The following is a 19,336-nucleotide window of genomic DNA, read 5'->3' as shown; positions in this document are numbered from 1 at the left end:
ATTTAATTTCACTTGTAAAATGCAAGTTGATTGATCCATTTCATTTCATGAATATTCTTTATATCATATAAACTAATCTAACATTAAGTTGCAAAACATGATGATATCATCATGCATTTGGCTCCTTATCCCGTGGGGATCTGGGTTAGAGTAGGTCCTCAGTGCCCCTTGCTTGTCATGAAAAACCCTAAATTTAGTAGTCTTTCACTGACAATGGTGACATCGCCATACGAGTGAAAGATTTTCGAGAGGGATGTTAAACAATATGCAATCAATCATTTCGCTCCTTTCTTTCCATTCTGTTGCTATGGCAATATTGCCCCATGTCTCATATAAAATTTGATTTCTGATTTTTATTTATCATTATTATTCATATCACACTGAATGCTTCTTAAAGTATCAAATCACAAAAAAATGAAAGTCATTTCTACTCCTTTCATACTATATGAACCAAGTTGGGACAAATTATGCTTTTTCATAACCTGCTTTGTTGTTATCACACACAAATCGACAAAACTTACTTTGTATTGTATAAATGTATATAAAGATGAATAGAAATTATTTTCATTCCTTGAATAAAATAACAGGAAATAAGGACCAGCATTGGTAAATATGTAACTTGGAACATCCTGAAAATTTGAGAATACGTGTATTTAATTACCATTTATTTTGGATATCATGAAGAAGAGCTCGAACTTCTCAGGGTCCTTTTGTATCTGATTCCACACAGGTTGTTCCTGAAATGACAAAAACGCAAATTTTGTAAAAAAACATAGAACATATTTTTCTGACAAAACCTTTAGTTTGGTACAGTAGTTCCACTTTTCTCATTGACTTCTCTCGTAAGTCCACTGACAAAAACAAAACACTCTGTAGATTCGTATGCAATTTCTTTCTTTCTTTCATCTTTACTAGTACAAAATTTTACAGTGAGGCCAATTCAACTTAATTGATAGATTATCATCCCCGCCTGCACAATTATTGACATTTCTCAGTCAATACGATGGTTTAGCTAACCAAGAAGTACAATATTGACTGGGTCAACCTTGAGGGCAAGTGACAATTGTCCTTTAAGGGTCGCTAAGCCATTGTATTGACCGAGAAATGTCAAAATTTGGTTCATTATTATGACTGAAAATTTTAAACATTGAAACTGGCTAGTAGAGCCCATGAAAAGACACCAAGTCAGCCATTTTGTCTACCAATAGTGTGAAAGACCTAGTCAAAAGTGATTAGAGATCATGCAGGTTTTTGTTTCACGTGGGACTTTATAATTTAAGACATCAAAACTGGCTACTAGAACTTGCCATGCAATACCTGATCAGTCATATCTAGATCAGGTTCAGCATCATTATACTCCAGTTAGTGATAAAAGTCACAATTTCTTTACAACAATAACAGTGCAAGATCTTGTCAAAATTGAGGAGAAGATGTAAAATTTGATTGTATGACCAAAAATTTAATACCCAATCGTATAAATCAATTTTCAATATAATTTTGGTTTGATATTGAAATAATTGAATGTTATATACACCTGTACAACACATTCAGATGAACATAACATTTTATGTTTTCTAGTGTTTTGGATTTCAGCCAATCATAAAGCTCAAAATTTTTCAATCAAATAATAAATTTAGCAACTGAAACAATTTCCCCCAAGTTCAAGGTTCAAAGCCTAGCCAACAAACCGTAGCAATAGCTAGGAGCAACACAATTTTCCATGCGACAAGATTTTTATCAAAAAGCATCATACCTGTTCTTTCCCATCCCTATAAAAAGATAGAAATGAAGAAATAAAGAGGTGAATAGAATGTTAGATTAACTGTGAAATCACTTACTTATTTAACACTGTTACAGCTAAATTTATTGTGAAATCACTTACTTATCTAACACTGTTTCAGTTAAATTAATTGTGCCTCCCGTGTTCCCATTAATAGTATGGCTCTGAAATTAAAATAAGAGTTTAGTATACCACATGAATCTGCATCATTAAAGCATTATTCATTAAAGTATGGGAAATATCCAGCCAATAGATTATGATCCAGTCTAGTGATAATCATAACCAAACACTGAGAGTCTAGTGATAACTGTAAACACTGAGAATCTAGTGATAACTGTAAACAAACACTGAGAATCTAGTGATAACTGTAAACACTGAGAATCTAGTGATAACTGTAAACAAACACTCAGAATCTAGTGATAACCGTAAACACTGAGAATCTAGTGATAATCGTAAACACTGAGAATTTAGTGATAACCGTAAACAAACACGGAGAGTCTAGTGATAGCTGTAAACAAACACTGAGAATCTAGTGATAACTGTAAACACTGAGAATCTAGTGATAACTGTAAACACTGAGAATCTAGTGATAACTGTAAACAAACACTGAGAGTCTAGTGATAACTGTAAACAAACACTGAGAATCTAGTGATAACCGTAAACACTGAGAGTCTAGTGATAATCGTAAACACTGAGAATCTAGTGATAACTGTAAACAAACACTGAGAATCTAGTGATAACTGTAAACACTGAGAATCTAGTGATAACTGTAAACAAACACTGAGAATCTAGTGATAACCGTAAACACTGAGAGTCTAGTGATAATCGTAAACACTGAGAATCTAGTGATAACTGTAAACAAACACTGAGAATCTAGTGATAACTGTAAACACTGAGAATCTAGTGATAACTGTAAACACTGAGAATCTAGTGATAACTGTAAACAAACACTGAGAATTTAGTGATAACCGTAAACAAACACTGAGAATCTAGTGATAACTTTAAACACTGAGAGTCTAGTGATAACTGTAAACACTGAGAATCTAGTGATAACTGTAAACACTGAGAATCTAGTGATAACTGTAAACAAACACTGAGAATTTAGTGATAACTGTAAACACTGACAGTCTAGTGATAACTGTAAACAAACACTGAGAATGAGGGTTTTTTAAGGTAAAACCCCTGTTTATAAGATATCTATACTTACCTGCATCGAACATTTTGCAATATGTCACGGACTCCTACAACTATGCCCGAATAATTTTTAGAACGAGTTATCTTCCCTTAACCCACTCTTCAATACCCAACATCCGGGTACCTAAGTTTATGTGAGGGAAAAAATAAAATACACCCCTTAAAACTCTAAAAGTGGGGAGGTGGGAAGGGAATATGCAGGTAAGTATAGATATCTTATAAACAGGGGTTTTACCTTAAAAAACCCTCAGTTTATTTCAGTATCTATACTTACCTGCATCGAACATTTTGCAACAAACAGAATTTGTAGCCATAGGAGGAGGGATTAGAGTAAATTAAAAGATCTTCTCACCCTTACTGTTTCTTTGCCCACTTCATTGTTTTCAAAATAGAAGATCTGGCAAAGTTTTCCTCTCCCCAAGATACATCTTTCAAATAGAATGAGGTGAAGGTATTCTCAGACGCCCAGTGAGCTGCTTGAAGAATCTCTTTCACTGAGGCTCCATTAAATAGGGCCCAAGATGATGCCAAGCGTCTGGTATCATGAGCTCTAACTTCTTTCAAGTTCAGTTCAGGTGAATTTTCATAGACATGTTTAATGAGAGAAACAATCCATCTAGAAATAGATGCTTTTGCCGCAGGCCTATGTAAATTCTTTTGATATGTCAGAAAAAGTGCATCATTTTGATTTCTGAACTCCTTTGTACTCTTTCTGTACATCTTTAAACATCTGCATGGACACAGCAACAAATCATCTGGCTCTGTTGCGAACCTGTCAAATCTAGGAATAACAAGAGGTACTGTGAGCAATGCTCACTAAGAATACCTCCCGCTTACCCCAATCTCCCAAAGGGTGTTGGTAATAGGTAAAACTTCAGTATTATGATCCAAAAGGTATCTAGGAACACAGCATCTCCATGCGATGGAAAAAGCCATTAAAGAATTTAAATGGAAACCATATTGCTACTTCGATGTCCAGTGCGCTTGACCTTTGACCTTTTGACCCCAAAATCGATAGGGAACATCCTCATCCCATGGGTAGTCCATATGTATGATATGGTGACTGTAGGTGGAAAGGATAACGCTTTAGAGCCTGGAAACCATATTGCTACTTCGATGTCCAGTGCGCTTGACCTTTGACCTTTTGACCCCAAAATCGATAGGGAACATCTTCATCCCATGGGTAGTCCATATATATGATATGGTGACGGTAGGTGGAAAGGATAATGCTTTAGAGTCCGGAAACCATTGCGTCTACAGACGGACGGACGGACAACCTGATTCCAGTATACCCCCCCCCCCAACTTGTTGCGGGGGGGTATAAATATGGGATTCCATACTTTACCAAGTCGCTGAGTCTTGGCTAAAAACTGCATATTAGGAAGAAGTCAAATTTCTGAAGGTTCTTCTCTAAAATTTGATTCCTTGACTGATAAAGCATGCATTTCACCAACACGAGCTGCAGATGCTAAAGCCACCAGAAATACAGTTATTTGATATCTATAGACTCAATGGGCTCAAAAGGGTGTTTGGTCAGAGCCCATAACACAGTTGGCAAATCCCAATTAGGTAACAATGGCTTAACTGAAGGATTTGTATTGAAAATTCCTTAATCAAGTTAGTCAAGCTCTTTTCAGAACTTACTGTACTCTTGCTCCAGCCTTTGTGAACTGTGGCAATAGCTGTCCTATAACCAGAGATGGTGGATGCTCTGCATCCTTTTGTCTCGTGCAAATATATCAGAAAATTTGCCATGTCCTCTATAGGGGCAGAATGTGGACTGACACACTGTTCACTACACCAGCTTCTGTATATCCGCAGTCTAGCGTCATAGACTCTTTTGGTTGATGCTCTTCTGCTCTTATCCATGTAGTTTTGAGCTTTTGAAGAAAATTTTCTCTTAGTCGTCTTATGCTGGATATTTTCCAAGCTACTAGCCTTAGACTTTCTGGGTCTGGATGAACAGCTTGACCTCTTTTCTGTGTTAAAAGACTTGACACTATTGGAATTTTTCTTGGATGGTCTATGAGTAGTTCCAGGAGCAATGGATACCATGATTGGCGAGGTGCATGTGGGGCTATCAATATCATTGAACAGGGCTCCTGTGTTACTTTCTTGAGAACTAAGTGAAGCAGAACTGGAGGGGGGAATGCATATGCATACATCCCTGTCCAACTTACACTCAGTGCATCTGTTGCAAAGGCTCCTTCCATTGGAAATGGGGAACAATACACCTGAAGCTTTCTGTTCTCCCAGGTTGCAAAGAGATCTATATTCGGGGGATCGAAAGCCTGAAAAATGCATTTCACTATATCTTGATTCAGGCTCCACTCTGCGAGTCGAATGTTTGATCGACCCCTGGACAGATCGTCTGCAAGAATGTTCCTTTTTCCTGGAATGTGGGCTGCACTGAGTAAAATACTGTGACTCCTTGCCCATTGAAAAATCTCCCATGTCAACAGACAAAGTAGCATCAATCTGGTGCCGCCTTCCTTGTTGATGTACGAAACAACTGTTGAATTGTCGCATCTGAGAAGGACTCGTTTGCCTTTGACTTGGGGTAAAAACTGTACTAGCGCCAATTGCACAGCCTTCATTTCTAGCCAGTTTATGTGATGGTTCTGTTGGGAAATACTCCATTTCCCTGCCACTTGAAGGGTGTTTAAATGAGCACCCCACCCCATTTCTGAAGCATCTGTCCAAAGTACCTCTGGCTTTTCCTGGTAAAGAAGAACCCCTTTGAAAATATTCATTCTGTTGTTCCACCATTCTAAATGAATGATCAATGTCTGATTGATAGGAATCATGGCTAACAAACTGTCTCTGTGTGGTTGCCATAAAGACAGGAAATAAAATTGGACAGGTCGCATATGCAAGTAGGCTAATGGAATCAAATCTATACATGCTGTCATTAATCCCAGGAGCCTGAGAAATTTGTGAGCTTGTATTTGTGTTGCTCTCTGTATCTGGGCAATTTCTTCTAAGAGATTCTGAAACCTCTCTTCTGAAGGGAATACTGCTCCTTCTGTCAGATTGAAGTAAGCTCCCAAGTAATCTACCTCCTGAGTTGGAGTTAATTGTGACTTTTTCCAATTCACCAACAAGCCCAAACTGTGAAGTAGGTTCAGTATAAATTTCCTTTGCTTTATCAACATGTGGTGGTGTTGGCTCTTGATTAGCCAGTCGTCCAGGTACATGAAAATGTGAATCTGATGTGATTGCAGAAACTGGCCTATTACTGCCATTATCTTGATGAAAACCCTTGGAGCTACTGCCAGTCCAAATGGCATTACTCTGAACTGATAATGCTTTCCTTGAAAGCAAAACCGTAGGTACTGTCTGTGTTGTTGACATACTGGTACATGGAAGTATGCATCTTTTAGGTCTAGGGTCATCACCCAGTCTCTTTTCTTTACAGCCTGTTTGATTGTTCTGAAAGTCTCCATCTTGAAGTGTGGAACATTTAAGTGTACATTTAGATTTCTCAAATTTAAAATTGGACGAAGCCCTCCGCCCTTCTTTGGAACTAAAAAGAATGTGCTGTAGACACCTAAGCCTTCCTGGCTCTTTGGTACTGATTCTATTGCTCTTTTTTCTAATAATTCTCTTATTTCTTCGGATATACATATATTTTTCTGTAATGAACTGAATGCAGTTTCTCTTACGCCGCTTTTTGCCGGCCTAGAAGAAAACTGAAGACGAAGTCCTTCTTGGACTATGTTTAAAACCCATTGATCGGAAGTTATCTGCTTCCATTTCTCTATGAATCCCGACAGTCTGCCTCCGACTGGCGGAATCTTTGCTTTGATTTGACCTACTGTTTTCTTGGGCGAAACCCCGATCTAGGGTTTTCCGGCTTTTTAAAGCTTTGTTTACCCTGCGGTTTGTATCGAAAGGAAGAACTATCCTTTGACCTATCTTGTCTATCATATCCTTCAAAATTCCTCTTTTTAGGAATTGAGTATGCTGTCTTATCTGAAGCTTTTGACCCTCTAGAGTCATCAACTTTCCTTTTCAGGTCCTTTCGCTTCAAATCCCTGAGATGTTGAGTTTCCTTAGCATCTCGCAGGTTCTCTGCACTGCTATGCAAAACCTCAAAAAACTTTCCCCCAAACAATTTAGGACCAATTGCAGACTGGCGTAGCAATTTATTCTCAGTTGCTTTATTTTTGAAAGCCATGTCTTTTAGATAAAGACGTCTTCTAGCAGTAACAGAGTTAAGCATAACTCTGGAAGTCACATCGGCCATAGCATGAAACAGCTGAGATAAAGCTTGGATAGCCTCTTGTCTATCCTCGTCAGAAACTGCTCTGTCTAGAAAAGTTGTAATCAATGAGCCATAGGAAATCTGTCTCAGTAACAGTCTCGAACTCATGTCCATTTTTCTAAACTCACTGTTTGTAGATTCAAATGCCTTGTTGTTAAATTTATAAGGCATTGCACCTTTCTGGCTTCTAAGTTCAGATGAACACATGATGCCTTCTTCAATGTTTTCATCTAACTGTGGTGAGGAACAAAACTTTTTAAAGTGATCCTCATTCACCAAGTACTTCTGATCATCAGCTGATCGAAAACATCTAATTCTACCCCTATCTTGCCATTCTTTGTCAACCTCTTCGAGTGCGTGAACAACCGAACCCTCTAAAGGAAGACTGAACTGTTTGGCCTCTTTTGGAGTTAGTAAATGTTCAGCAACATATGACTTGTACTCCGAGTCTCCGCTCTTTTCCTTCATAGGAATACTGAGATCTGATGCAACTCTGGAAACAAAACCTTTCCAATCAACATTAGATGTTCCTGGGTTGGAAAAAGTTGATGACTGACCAGCGTCTGAGCGACTGTCTGTTTCGTCAAATTCACGTGATGATTCAGTGATGCACAATACATCTCTATCATCTTCAGATGAATCTGAAACGTTTCTAGAGTGAGGTTGAAACTTGCTAAATCTCTTGCGTTTAGTATTTGACCCATCTTGGTCCAAATCTTTGTGTCTCAGCCGGACTTTGCTTAGAGTTTGATAGCAATTCAGCAACCCTCCTGTCTATAATATCCTGCATATTTCCCATCATCCATGGCGGGAACATGAAATTCATATGCCCTTGCGGCGCTTGACCTCCCATACTGAATGGAAGAAAATTGGCCATACCTACTGGAGTTGCAACATTTTGGCTTACTTGGTCATAGGAATGACCTGGCCTAGTAATAGGGCTCTCATGTTCCGAGGACGGAACGGCCATACAATTGTCCGAGATGTCATGGGAATGACTGGACATAGCAGCTTCGTTGCTGGTAACAGTAATCTGTTCTGAGGACAGAACAGTGGGAAACTCTATCGTAGGCTCCACATCTAGAACACGAACACGTGTGGTCTTGTCCCGCAAAGACTCCACGGGTGTGGCAACTTTCTTACCTTTAAAAGGGTCCACTTGCGTAAAAGGTCTTGACACTGTCGCAGGCTTCTTATTTTTCTGCTTGTGTTTTTCTATCATGCGCGCCACAGCGCCACATTTCTCTTTAGACCAAGTTCTACAGACCTTACAAGGAAGAGCTTCTGAGCAAGACCGATGTCGATAACAATCTTCATGCTCATCAATGCACGACATCTCCCTGCAACATCATTTACATTCCTTATACGAATCCTCTGCCATGCTTGAACCACGTGGCCGACACGAGGAACGATAAACTTAACTATAATAGAGTATAAAATCAAACACGGTTCAAAAAACGCTCTTAAACCGACACAACACTCTAATTCAAGTATTTATATCAAGTAAATAAAACATAAATGCACAGTAGTAGGTAAAAAGCCTGAAAATTTTCACCCGAGAAAAAATCCGCATCAAACAAAATGGCTGCCCAAACATAAACTGAGGTACCCGGATGTTGGGTATTGAAGAGTGGGTTAAGGGAAGATAACTCGTTCTAAAAATTATTCGGGCATAGTAGTAGGAGTCCGTGACATATTGCAAAATGTTCGATGCAGGTAAGTATAGATACTGAAATAAACTCTAGTGATAACTGTAAACACTGAGAGTCTATAGTGATAACCGTAAACACTGAGAATCTAGTGATAACCGTAAACACTGAGAGTCTAGTGATAACTGTAAACAAACACTGACAATCTAGTGATAACTGTAAACAAACACTGAGAATCTAGTGATAACCGTAAACACTGAGAGTCTAGTGATAACTGTAAACAAACACTGACAATCTAGTGATAACTGTAAACAAACACTGAGAATCTAGTGATAACCGTAAACACTGAGAGTCTAGTGATAACTGTAAACACTGAGAATCTAGTGATAACCGTAAACACTGAGAGTTTAGTGATAACCGTAAACAAACACTGAGAATCGAGTGATAACTGTAAACAAACACTGAGAGTCTAGTGATAACCGTAAACACTAAGAATCTAGTGATAACTGTAAACACTGAGAATCTAGTGATAACTGTAAACACTGAGAGTCTAGTGATAACCGTAAACACTGAGAATCTAGTGATAACCATAAACACTGAGAATCTAGTGATAACTGTAAACACTGAGAATCTAGTGATAACCGTAAACAAACACTGAGAATCTAGTGATAACCGTAAACACTGACAGTCTAGTGATAACTGTAAACATTGAGAATCTAGTGATAACCGTAAACACTGAGAGTTTAGTGATAACCGTAAACAAACACTGAGAATCGAGTGATAACTGTAAACACTGAGAATCTAGTGATAACCGTAAAAACTGAGAATCTAGTGATAACTGTAAACAAACACTGACAGTCTAGTGATAACTGTAAACAAACACTGACAGTCTAGTGATAACTGTAAACACTGACAGTCTAGTGATAACCGTAAACAAACACTGAGAATCTAGTGATAACTGTAAACAAACACTGAGAGTCTAATGATAACCGTAAACACTGAGAATCTAGTGATAACTGTAAACACTGAGAGTTTAGTGATAACCGTAAACAAACATTGAGAATCTAGTGATAACTGTAAACAAACACTGAGAATCTAGTGATAACCATACACAAACACTCAGAATCTAGTGATAACCGTAAACACTCAGAATCTAGTGATAACTGTAAACACTGAGAATCTAGTGATAACTGTAAACAAATACTGAGAATCTAGTGATAACCGTAAACAAACATTGAGAATCTAGTGATAACTGTAAACACTGAGAGTCTAGTGATAACTGTAAACAAACACTGAGAATCTAGTGATAACTGTAAACACTGAGAGTCTAGTGATAACTGTAAACAAACACTGAGAATCTAGTGATAACCGTAAACACTGAGAATCTAGTGATAACCGTAAACAAACACTGAGAATCTAGTGATAACTGTAAACACTGAGAGTCTAGTGATAACTGTAAAAAAAAACCCACTGAGAATCTAGTGATAACCGTAAACACTGAGAATCTAGTGATAACCGTAAACAAACACTGAGAATCTAGTGATAACTGTAAACACTGAGAGTCTAGTGATAACTGTAAACACTGAGAATCTAGTGATAACCGTAAACAAACATTGAGAATCTAGTGATAACTGTAAACACTGAGAGTCTAGTGATAATCGTAAACACTGAGAATTTAGTGATAACTGTAAACAAACACTGAGAATCTAGTGATAACTGTAAACACTGAGAATCTAGTGATAACCGTAAACAAACATTGAGAATCTAGTGATAACTGTAAACACTGAGAGTCTAGTGATAATCGTAAACACTGAGAATTTAGTGATAACCGTAAACAAACACTGAGAATCTAGTGATAACCGTAAACAAACACTGAGAATCTAGTGATAACCGTAAACACTGACAGTCTAGTGATAACTGTAAACATTGAGAATCTAGTGATAACCGTAAACACTGAGAGTTTAGTGATAACCGTAAACAAACACTGAGAATCGAGTGATAACTGTAAACACTGAGAATCTAGTGATAACCGTAAAAACTGAGAATCTAGTGATAACTGTAAACAAACACTGACAGTCTAGTGATAACTGTAAACAAACACTGACAGTCTAGTGATAACTGTAAACACTGACAGTCTAGTGATAACCGTAAACAAACACTGAGAATCTAGTGATAACTGTAAACAAACACTGAGAGTCTAATGATAACCGTAAACACTGAGAATCTAGTGATAACTGTAAACACTGAGAGTTTAGTGATAACCGTAAACAAACATTGAGAATCTAGTGATAACTGTAAACAAACACTGAGAATCTAGTGATAACCATACACAAACACTCAGAATCTAGTGATAACCGTAAACACTCAGAATCTAGTGATAACTGTAAACACTGAGAATCTAGTGATAACTGTAAACAAATACTGAGAATCTAGTGATAACCGTAAACAAACATTGAGAATCTAGTGATAACTGTAAACACTGAGAGTCTAGTGATAACTGTAAACAAACACTGAGAATCTAGTGATAACTGTAAACACTGAGAGTCTAGTGATAACTGTAAACAAACACTGAGAATCTAGTGATAACCGTAAACACTGAGAATCTAGTGATAACCGTAAACAAACACTGAGAATCTAGTGATAACTGTAAACACTGAGAGTCTAGTGATAACTGTAAAAAAAACCCACTGAGAATCTAGTGATAACCGTAAACACTGAGAATCTAGTGATAACCGTAAACAAACACTGAGAATCTAGTGATAACTGTAAACACTGAGAGTCTAGTGATAACTGTAAACACTGAGAATCTAGTGATAACCGTAAACAAACATTGAGAATCTAGTGATAACTGTAAACACTGAGAGTCTAGTGATAATCGTAAACACTGAGAATTTAGTGATAACTGTAAACAAACACTGAGAATCTAGTGATAACTGTAAACACTGAGAATCTAGTGATAACCGTAAACAAACATTGAGAATCTAGTGATAACTGTAAACACTGAGAGTCTAGTGATAATCGTAAACACTGAGAATTTAGTGATAACCGTAAACAAACACTGAGAATCTAGTGATAACTGTAAACACTGAGAGTCTAGTGATAACCATAAACAAACATTGAGAATCTAGTGATAACTGTAAACACTGAGAATCTAGTGATAACTGTAAACAAACACTGAGCATCTAGTGATAACTGTAAACAAACACTGAGCATCTAGTGATAACTGTAAACAAACACTGAGCATCTAGTGATAACTGTAAACACTGAGAATCTAGTGATAACTGTAAACAAACACTGAGCATCTAGTGATAACTGTAAATAAACACTGAGCATCTAGTGATAACTGTAAACACTGAGAGTCTAGTGATAACTGTAAACAAACACTGAGCATCTAGTGATAACTGTAAACAAACACTGAGCATCTAGTGATAACTGTAAACACTGAGAGTCTAGTGATAACTGTAAACAAACACTGAGCATCTAGTGATAACTGTAAACAAACACTGAGAATCTAGTGATAACTGTAAACACTGAGAGTCTAGTGATAACTGTAAACAAACACTGAGAATCTAGTGATAACTGTAAACACTGAGAGTCTAGTGATAACCGTAAACACTGAGAGTCTAGTGATAACTGTAAACACTGAGAATCTAGTGATAACTGTAAACACTGAGAGTCTAGTGATAACTGTAAACACTGAGAGTCTAGTGATAACTGTAAACACTGAGAGTCTAGTGATAACTGTAAACACTGAAAATCTAGTGATAACTGTAAACACTGAGAATCTAGTGATAACTGTAAACACTGAGAATCTAGTGATAACTGTAAACACTGAGAGTCTAGTGATAACTGTAAACACTGAGAGTCTAGTGATAACTGTAAACACTGAGAATCTAGTGATAACCGTAAACACTGAGAATCTAGTGATAACCGTAAACACTGAGAATCTAGTGATAACTGTAAACAAACACTGAGAATCTAGTGATAACTGTAAACAAACACTGAGAATCTAGTGATAACTGTAAACGCTGAGAATCTAGTGATAACCGTAAACACTGAGAATCTAGTGATAACTGTAAACACTGAGAATCTAGTGATAACTGTAAACAAACACTGAGAATCTAGTGATAACTGTAAACACTGAGAATCTAGTGATAACCGTAAACACTGAGAATATAGTGATAACTGTACACATTGAGAATCTAGTGATAACTGTAAACAAACACTGAGAATCTAGTGATAACCGTAAACACTGAAAATCTAGTGATAACTGTAAACAAACACTGAGAATCTAGTGATACAGTACCCACAACGTTATTCTTGACATGATAAACGAAAGAACACGATACACGCACGATAGGATAGGATACACGCACGATACGATAGGATACACGCACGATACGATAGGATACACGATAAACCTGATAAACGATCTTCACGATAGACCTGATAAACGCAAAACACGATAAACGATCTTCACGATAAACGGAAAACCTGATAGAAATGTTATAAATTTAGAAACGATTTAGACAGAACGAAATTTTGATACCTACAACATAATTACATTATGTTGATAATAATATTGAAGGATTTCAATGCTCATTATATACCTACATTACGGACAATGCGGATTTCTTGTTTTCGGTAATCTATAGGTAACTCAGGAAAACAGCGTTCTCATCGCGGGATGATTATCAGTTACCTGTCCCCGTCGCGGTAACATTTGTTTAAAACATTGATCGGTTTTATACCATATAATTTCTTGAATCCACGGTCGTACGTTTTTCTTTCTTCTTTTTTTTTTTTTCATTTATGCGTTTTTATGCCACCACAGCTAAAATAAAAAAACTAAAATATATACGGCATTGAATTCATTATTTGATATCTATAGGAATTTTCTCAGCCAATGATTCTAAAACTTGTATTGTCACCTAATGTTTAATATATAAATTATACAGGGAATTAACTAAATGTAGTGGTATCATGCTTCAGTAGCACTCTTATGCTAATGTATATCACCTTGAATATGAAAGCGGAATCGTGCCCAGTTGAGCAGAATTTTGGGGGATGCAACACCCTTTTAAAACTTAATCTTCTAAATGTGTGAAATACAATGTCCCTGAGAATGTTAGCTGTCAAAACACGGGTGATACACAAAATCATATATAAGGACGCGCACAAGTTCAGCAGTTGCTATATAAGTAGCATACAGGTGAAAAAAATCGGAAGAAAAAGAACCATAAGATTATTAAAATATACATGTATGTGATAAACAATGTAATTTACTGATTTTTCCTTTCAAATCGGAACTCCCTATTTTTCTGTTAGTGTTAATTACAAATAATTATTTCTAGACAAACAAATGTTTATGAACGTCAAATAAAGGAGCTTTCAGATTTACTGTCCTCGGTTTGCTCGACAGACCACTGCCTACTTTCCAGACTACTTAGATTTAAATTGTGATAAATTTTCACTCTCTCTGGATAGACAAATAGCTCTACTTCTGCCTTAAAATCGACAACTTTATGTTCTCCTTCAAATATACCGTCTTTCCTCGATTCCTAAAAACAGCTTCTTTAACAAAACGAATAAAGGTTTCGGAAAGTATCGTACTTTTTCATTAGATTTTATATACAATCCCGATAGTTTCCGAAGCTACACGATAAACGATTTTCACGATAAACGGGAAACCTGATACACGCAAAAAACGATACACGATGGACCTGATAAACGCAAAACACAATAGAAAACAGAAAACCTGATACACGATAGGATAGGATACACGCACGATACGATAGGATTCACGCACGATACGATAGGATACACGCACGATAGAGCACGATATTAATGTCAAGAATAACGTTGCGGGTACTGTAACCGTAAACAAACACTGAGAATCTAGTGATAACTGTAAACAAACACTGAGAATCTAGTGATAACCGTAAACAAACATTGAGAGTCTAGTGATAACTGTAAACACTGAGAATCTAGTGATAAGCGTAAACACTGAGAATCTAGTGGTAACTGTAAACAAACACTGAGAATCTAGTGATAACCGTAAACAAACACTGAGCATCTAGTGATAACTGTAAACAAACACTGAGAATCTAGTGATAACTGTAAACAAACACTGACAGTCTAGTGATAACTGTAAACAAACACTGAGAATCTAGTGATAACCATACACAAACACTGAGAATCTAGTGATAACTGTAAACAAACACTGAGAATCTAGTGATGACTGTAAACAAACACTGAGAATCTAGTGATAACTGTAAACCAAACACTGACAGTCTAGTGATAACTGTAAACAAACACTGAGAATCTAGTGATAACTGTAAACAAACATTGAGAATCTAGTGATAACTGTAAACATTGAGAATCTAGTGATAACTGTAAACAAACACTGAGAATCTAGTGATAACTGTAAACAAACACTGACAGTCTAGTGATAACTGTAAACAAACACTGAGAATCTAGTGATAACCGTAAACAAACATTGAGAATCTAGTGATAACTGTAAACATTGAGAATCTAGTGATAACTGTAAACAAACACTGAGAATCTAGTGATAACTGTAAACAAACATTGAGAGTCTGGTGATAACTGTAAACATTGAGAGTCTAGTGATAACTGTAAACAAACACTGAGAATCTAGTGATAACTGTAAACACTGAGAATCTAGTGATAACTGTAAACACTGAGAGTCTAGTGATAACCGTAAACACTGAGAATCTAGTGATAACTGTAAAAAAAAAACACTGAGAATCTAGTGATAACTGTAAACAAACACTGAGAATCTAGTGATAACCGTAAACTCTGAGAATCGAGTGATAACTCTAAACACTGAGAATCTAGTGATAACCGTACACAAACACTGGGAATCTAGTGATAACCGTAAACAAACACTGGGAATCTAGTGATAACCGTAAACACTGAGAATCTAGTGATAACCGTAAACACTGAGAATCTAGTGATAACTGTAAACAAACACTGAGAATCTAGTGATAATCGTACACAAACACTGGGAATCTAGTGATAACTGTAAACAAACACTGAGAATCTAGTGATAACCGTAAACACTGAGAATCTAGTGATAACTGTAAACACTGAGAATCTAGTGATAACCGTAAACACTGACAGTCTAGTGATAACTGTAAACAAACACTGAGAATCTAGTGATAACTGTAAACAAACACTGAGAATCTAGTGATAACTGTAAACACTGAGAATCTAGTGATAACCGTAAACACTGAGAGTCTAGTGATAACTGTAAACACTGAGAGTTTAGTGATAACCATAAACAAACACTGAGAATCTAGTGATAACCGTAAACAAACACTGAGAATCTAGTGATAACCGAATTGATGAAGTTTTCTGTCCAATTTTCCATTTGATACATGCATCAAATTAAGAATTATAAGTTTCATTTCTGAAATATGTTTAGCAAGAGTTTTTTTGTGGCGTTATCATTACAAGAAAGATAACTATTTCTTACTATAGGGAATAAATTTTTAGCGATATTCAAATTTAGCCATCTCAACAACCTTGCTAATATTGCCAAAATTAAATCCTCGCTAAAAATTCTGCTTATACGGTAAGATAATGTAAACATAAATTAGATATAACACAGCTATACAGTCCATAAATACAAGCACTTATGTGACACAGTTATACAGTCTATAAATACAAGCACTTACGTGACACAGTTATACCGTCTATAAATACAAGCACTTACGTGACTGAAGGTGTCCAACACACATTTCAATGCATTCCTCCCTTGTTCATCCTATTACAGAACAAATAAGTATAGATTAATCAACTTTCCAAATTTCTTATTCAGCACGATGTAAACGAAAACAAGGACTGGATTCAGAAGTGATATAATGCCGAGAAGAGGCAGATCTAGAGGCTGTAAACCACATCCTTTAAAGTTGAATTTTTTATACTAGATAAGGTCATTTTCTGCCACTTTTGGCCCCAATACAAACCCCAGGACAATAAATGGAACACACCCCTCCCCCTTCTTTTGAAAAAAAATAATTCTAGATCCACCCATTAGATCTGTAATTTGACTTAATGAAAATATGGTAAATGACATTCAATTGAGTGTACAAAGTGAACAATTGAATATTTTATAAATTAAAGGAAATGGGAACTATGAGATATCATATTCAAACTAAAAATCCCTAGTGAATTGGAATGGATGGAAAATATTTGACTTGGTCTTAAAATTTTGATGTAAAATAGAAAACAGAAAATAACTCCAGATAATTCACAACCTAAAGAATAATTTCTTCTGCAACGAAATGTACAGATTCTGTTTGTCAATAAAATTCATGAGATGTGTTTGTGAAACACTGATGTACAGTACCTGGATTAGAACAAAGTGAAATCAGGTCAAAGGTCAATGTTAAGGTCACAAGGTCTAAGATTTTGGTGTCAATGGAAAGGTCTCGCCACAAGAAATACACATACCAAATATGAAAGCTCTACCTCTTATTTTGTAAAAGACATGACCAACGTTAAAGTTTTTGCCACAGACAGACAGGTCAAAAACTAGATGCCCCAGATCTGGGAGCATAAAAACACTGAGAATGAACACTGCACCTTCATCAGTCTTTCCACTTCCTTTCCTCTGACTGTCATTAAAACTTTCTCTGCTGGCTTTTCTGCATCTTCTTTCTGTTTACAAAAACAAGCGAAGATTAACGGTGATCAATCTCATAACTCCCATACAAAATTAAGAAGAGCAAACACAGACCCCTGGACACAGGTGGGGTCAGGTGTCTAGGAGGAGAAAGCCTCCTCTGTTGACTGGTTACACCCACCATGAGCCCTCTATCCATTGATCGGGTACATCAGATGTAAAACAGCCTAACAACCAGTATGAAATATGTCAGGCAATATGTCTTCAATGCTTTAATATGCACTTTGACAAAAATTAGAATCTAATAATGAATGTACAAGGGCACAAGAAGAAATATTAGAGTCAAGTATATATGTAAGACTTTAAAGTGCGATGGTTGCTCCAGAGTGTGATGGTCACACCAAAGTGTGATGGTTTCTTAATTTTACGGACGCCAAAGTGCGATGGTCACGCCAAAGTCCGATGGTGCGGAGTTCAGTAACGTTTGTGATGTCACGTCACTTTGACGTCATTCTTTCAAAATGAAACCGAATGAATGAAGCAGCAACGGCAAGGTTTATACTGTTGAGGATAGTGAGAACGGCAAAGTACATATGTTGTCGAAATATCTACTTCGCCCAAACATTTTTTAATTCATTATCATTTATTACTTGTGACGTACACGTAATAAAATCCTGGGGATATGCTATAATGCAAAACATTCTAAACGATTTCGCGTTGGAAAATTTTGTGTTTAATAACACAACTAGATGGTAATGAAATAAGTTGAACTTCTTATTTTTTATGCATGAATTTTGCACTGATATTTTAGTGAAACAACACACGGTTGGTACAGTCTGTACCAAAACACTGTGTCGTTTAGAAACCAATGGATTTCGGCATGTCACACCATCGCACTTTGGCGTGTCAGACCACCACACTTTGGCACATGAGTGTGGACCATTGCACTTTGGCGTGTCACACCATAGGGGTTTGGCGCAGACCATCAGAGTTTGGCGTGACCATCGCACTTTGGAGTCCCATCGCACTTTGAAGTCTTACATATACTGTATATAGTGGCTCACATTACACACACGTGTCAGATTCCACTGGTGATGGATTATCATATAGCGAATCCTGGGGTGAAATTCAGGGCTGTAGCGGTGAGGGTTCTTTATTGTACCAGTGCATGCCTCGATTTCCGATTTTAAGGTCTCCGCAACTCTCATTTCTATATGTCAAACATTTGGCAAAGGAGCAGTCACAACCTATTTTTACGGCTTAGGTTTCATGTGGTCAAGGCACGAGCGGTGCTCGACCTCATGACCTACTAGTCATGAAGCAATTACTCTTACCACTGACCTACTGCCTATTGTAACTCATACACTGTTTTAGTGCATTTGTCTCAATTTGTGTCAAATTGGGTTAAAATAAATATTTCCATTAAATTACACTTACAGTATTACTGTTAATGTTGAAATTTACACTACATTTGTAAATATGTGATTACAAAATTTTCAAGTAAATTTAATTTCTCCATGCTTAATATTCCCATAGTTATGTAATTGATCAAATGACGATGCCGACATTACGTAATTAAACCCTACATGTGTGGTTTGTAGAGGAAATATGCATAATTAACAACACATGAAAATATCTACAGACATATCCACGATTACAGTATATCCCACTGTTTCTGGAAAAAGTTTGCATTCCCAAAATTATTTCTTTATGGGCGTCTGGACCTCATTCCCAAAATTATTTCCCTATGGGTGTCTGAACCTCATTCCTAAACTTTCCCTATGAACATCTGCATG

At 36.8% G+C, this 19,336-nt stretch overlaps 1 protein-coding gene across 1 annotated transcript in view; it reads right to left on the bottom strand.

Annotated features, from left to right (window-relative positions):
• Positions 1-19,336, bottom strand: part of LOC125654976 (uncharacterized) — a 48,419-nt gene that overhangs the window by 7,088 nt on the left and 21,995 nt on the right. Inside the window, exons 10-14 of the mRNA XM_056145217.1 lie at positions 17,501-17,575; positions 16,629-16,679; positions 1,883-1,944; positions 1,754-1,769; positions 662-737 (exon numbers count right to left, since the gene is read on the bottom strand). Of these exons, the coding sequence (XP_056001192.1) occupies positions 662-737; positions 1,754-1,769; positions 1,883-1,944; positions 16,629-16,679; positions 17,501-17,575 (280 nt within the window). The remainder of the gene's footprint in view (positions 1-661; positions 738-1,753; positions 1,770-1,882; positions 1,945-16,628; positions 16,680-17,500; positions 17,576-19,336) is intronic.

This window comes from Ostrea edulis, chromosome 7 (genome assembly GCF_947568905.1).
Source record: "Ostrea edulis chromosome 7, xbOstEdul1.1, whole genome shotgun sequence".
Taxonomy (NCBI): Eukaryota; Metazoa; Mollusca; class Bivalvia; order Ostreida; family Ostreidae; genus Ostrea; species Ostrea edulis.
The sequence above is the reverse complement of the archived record's forward strand: the minus strand, read 5'-3'. Positions and strand labels throughout refer to the sequence as shown.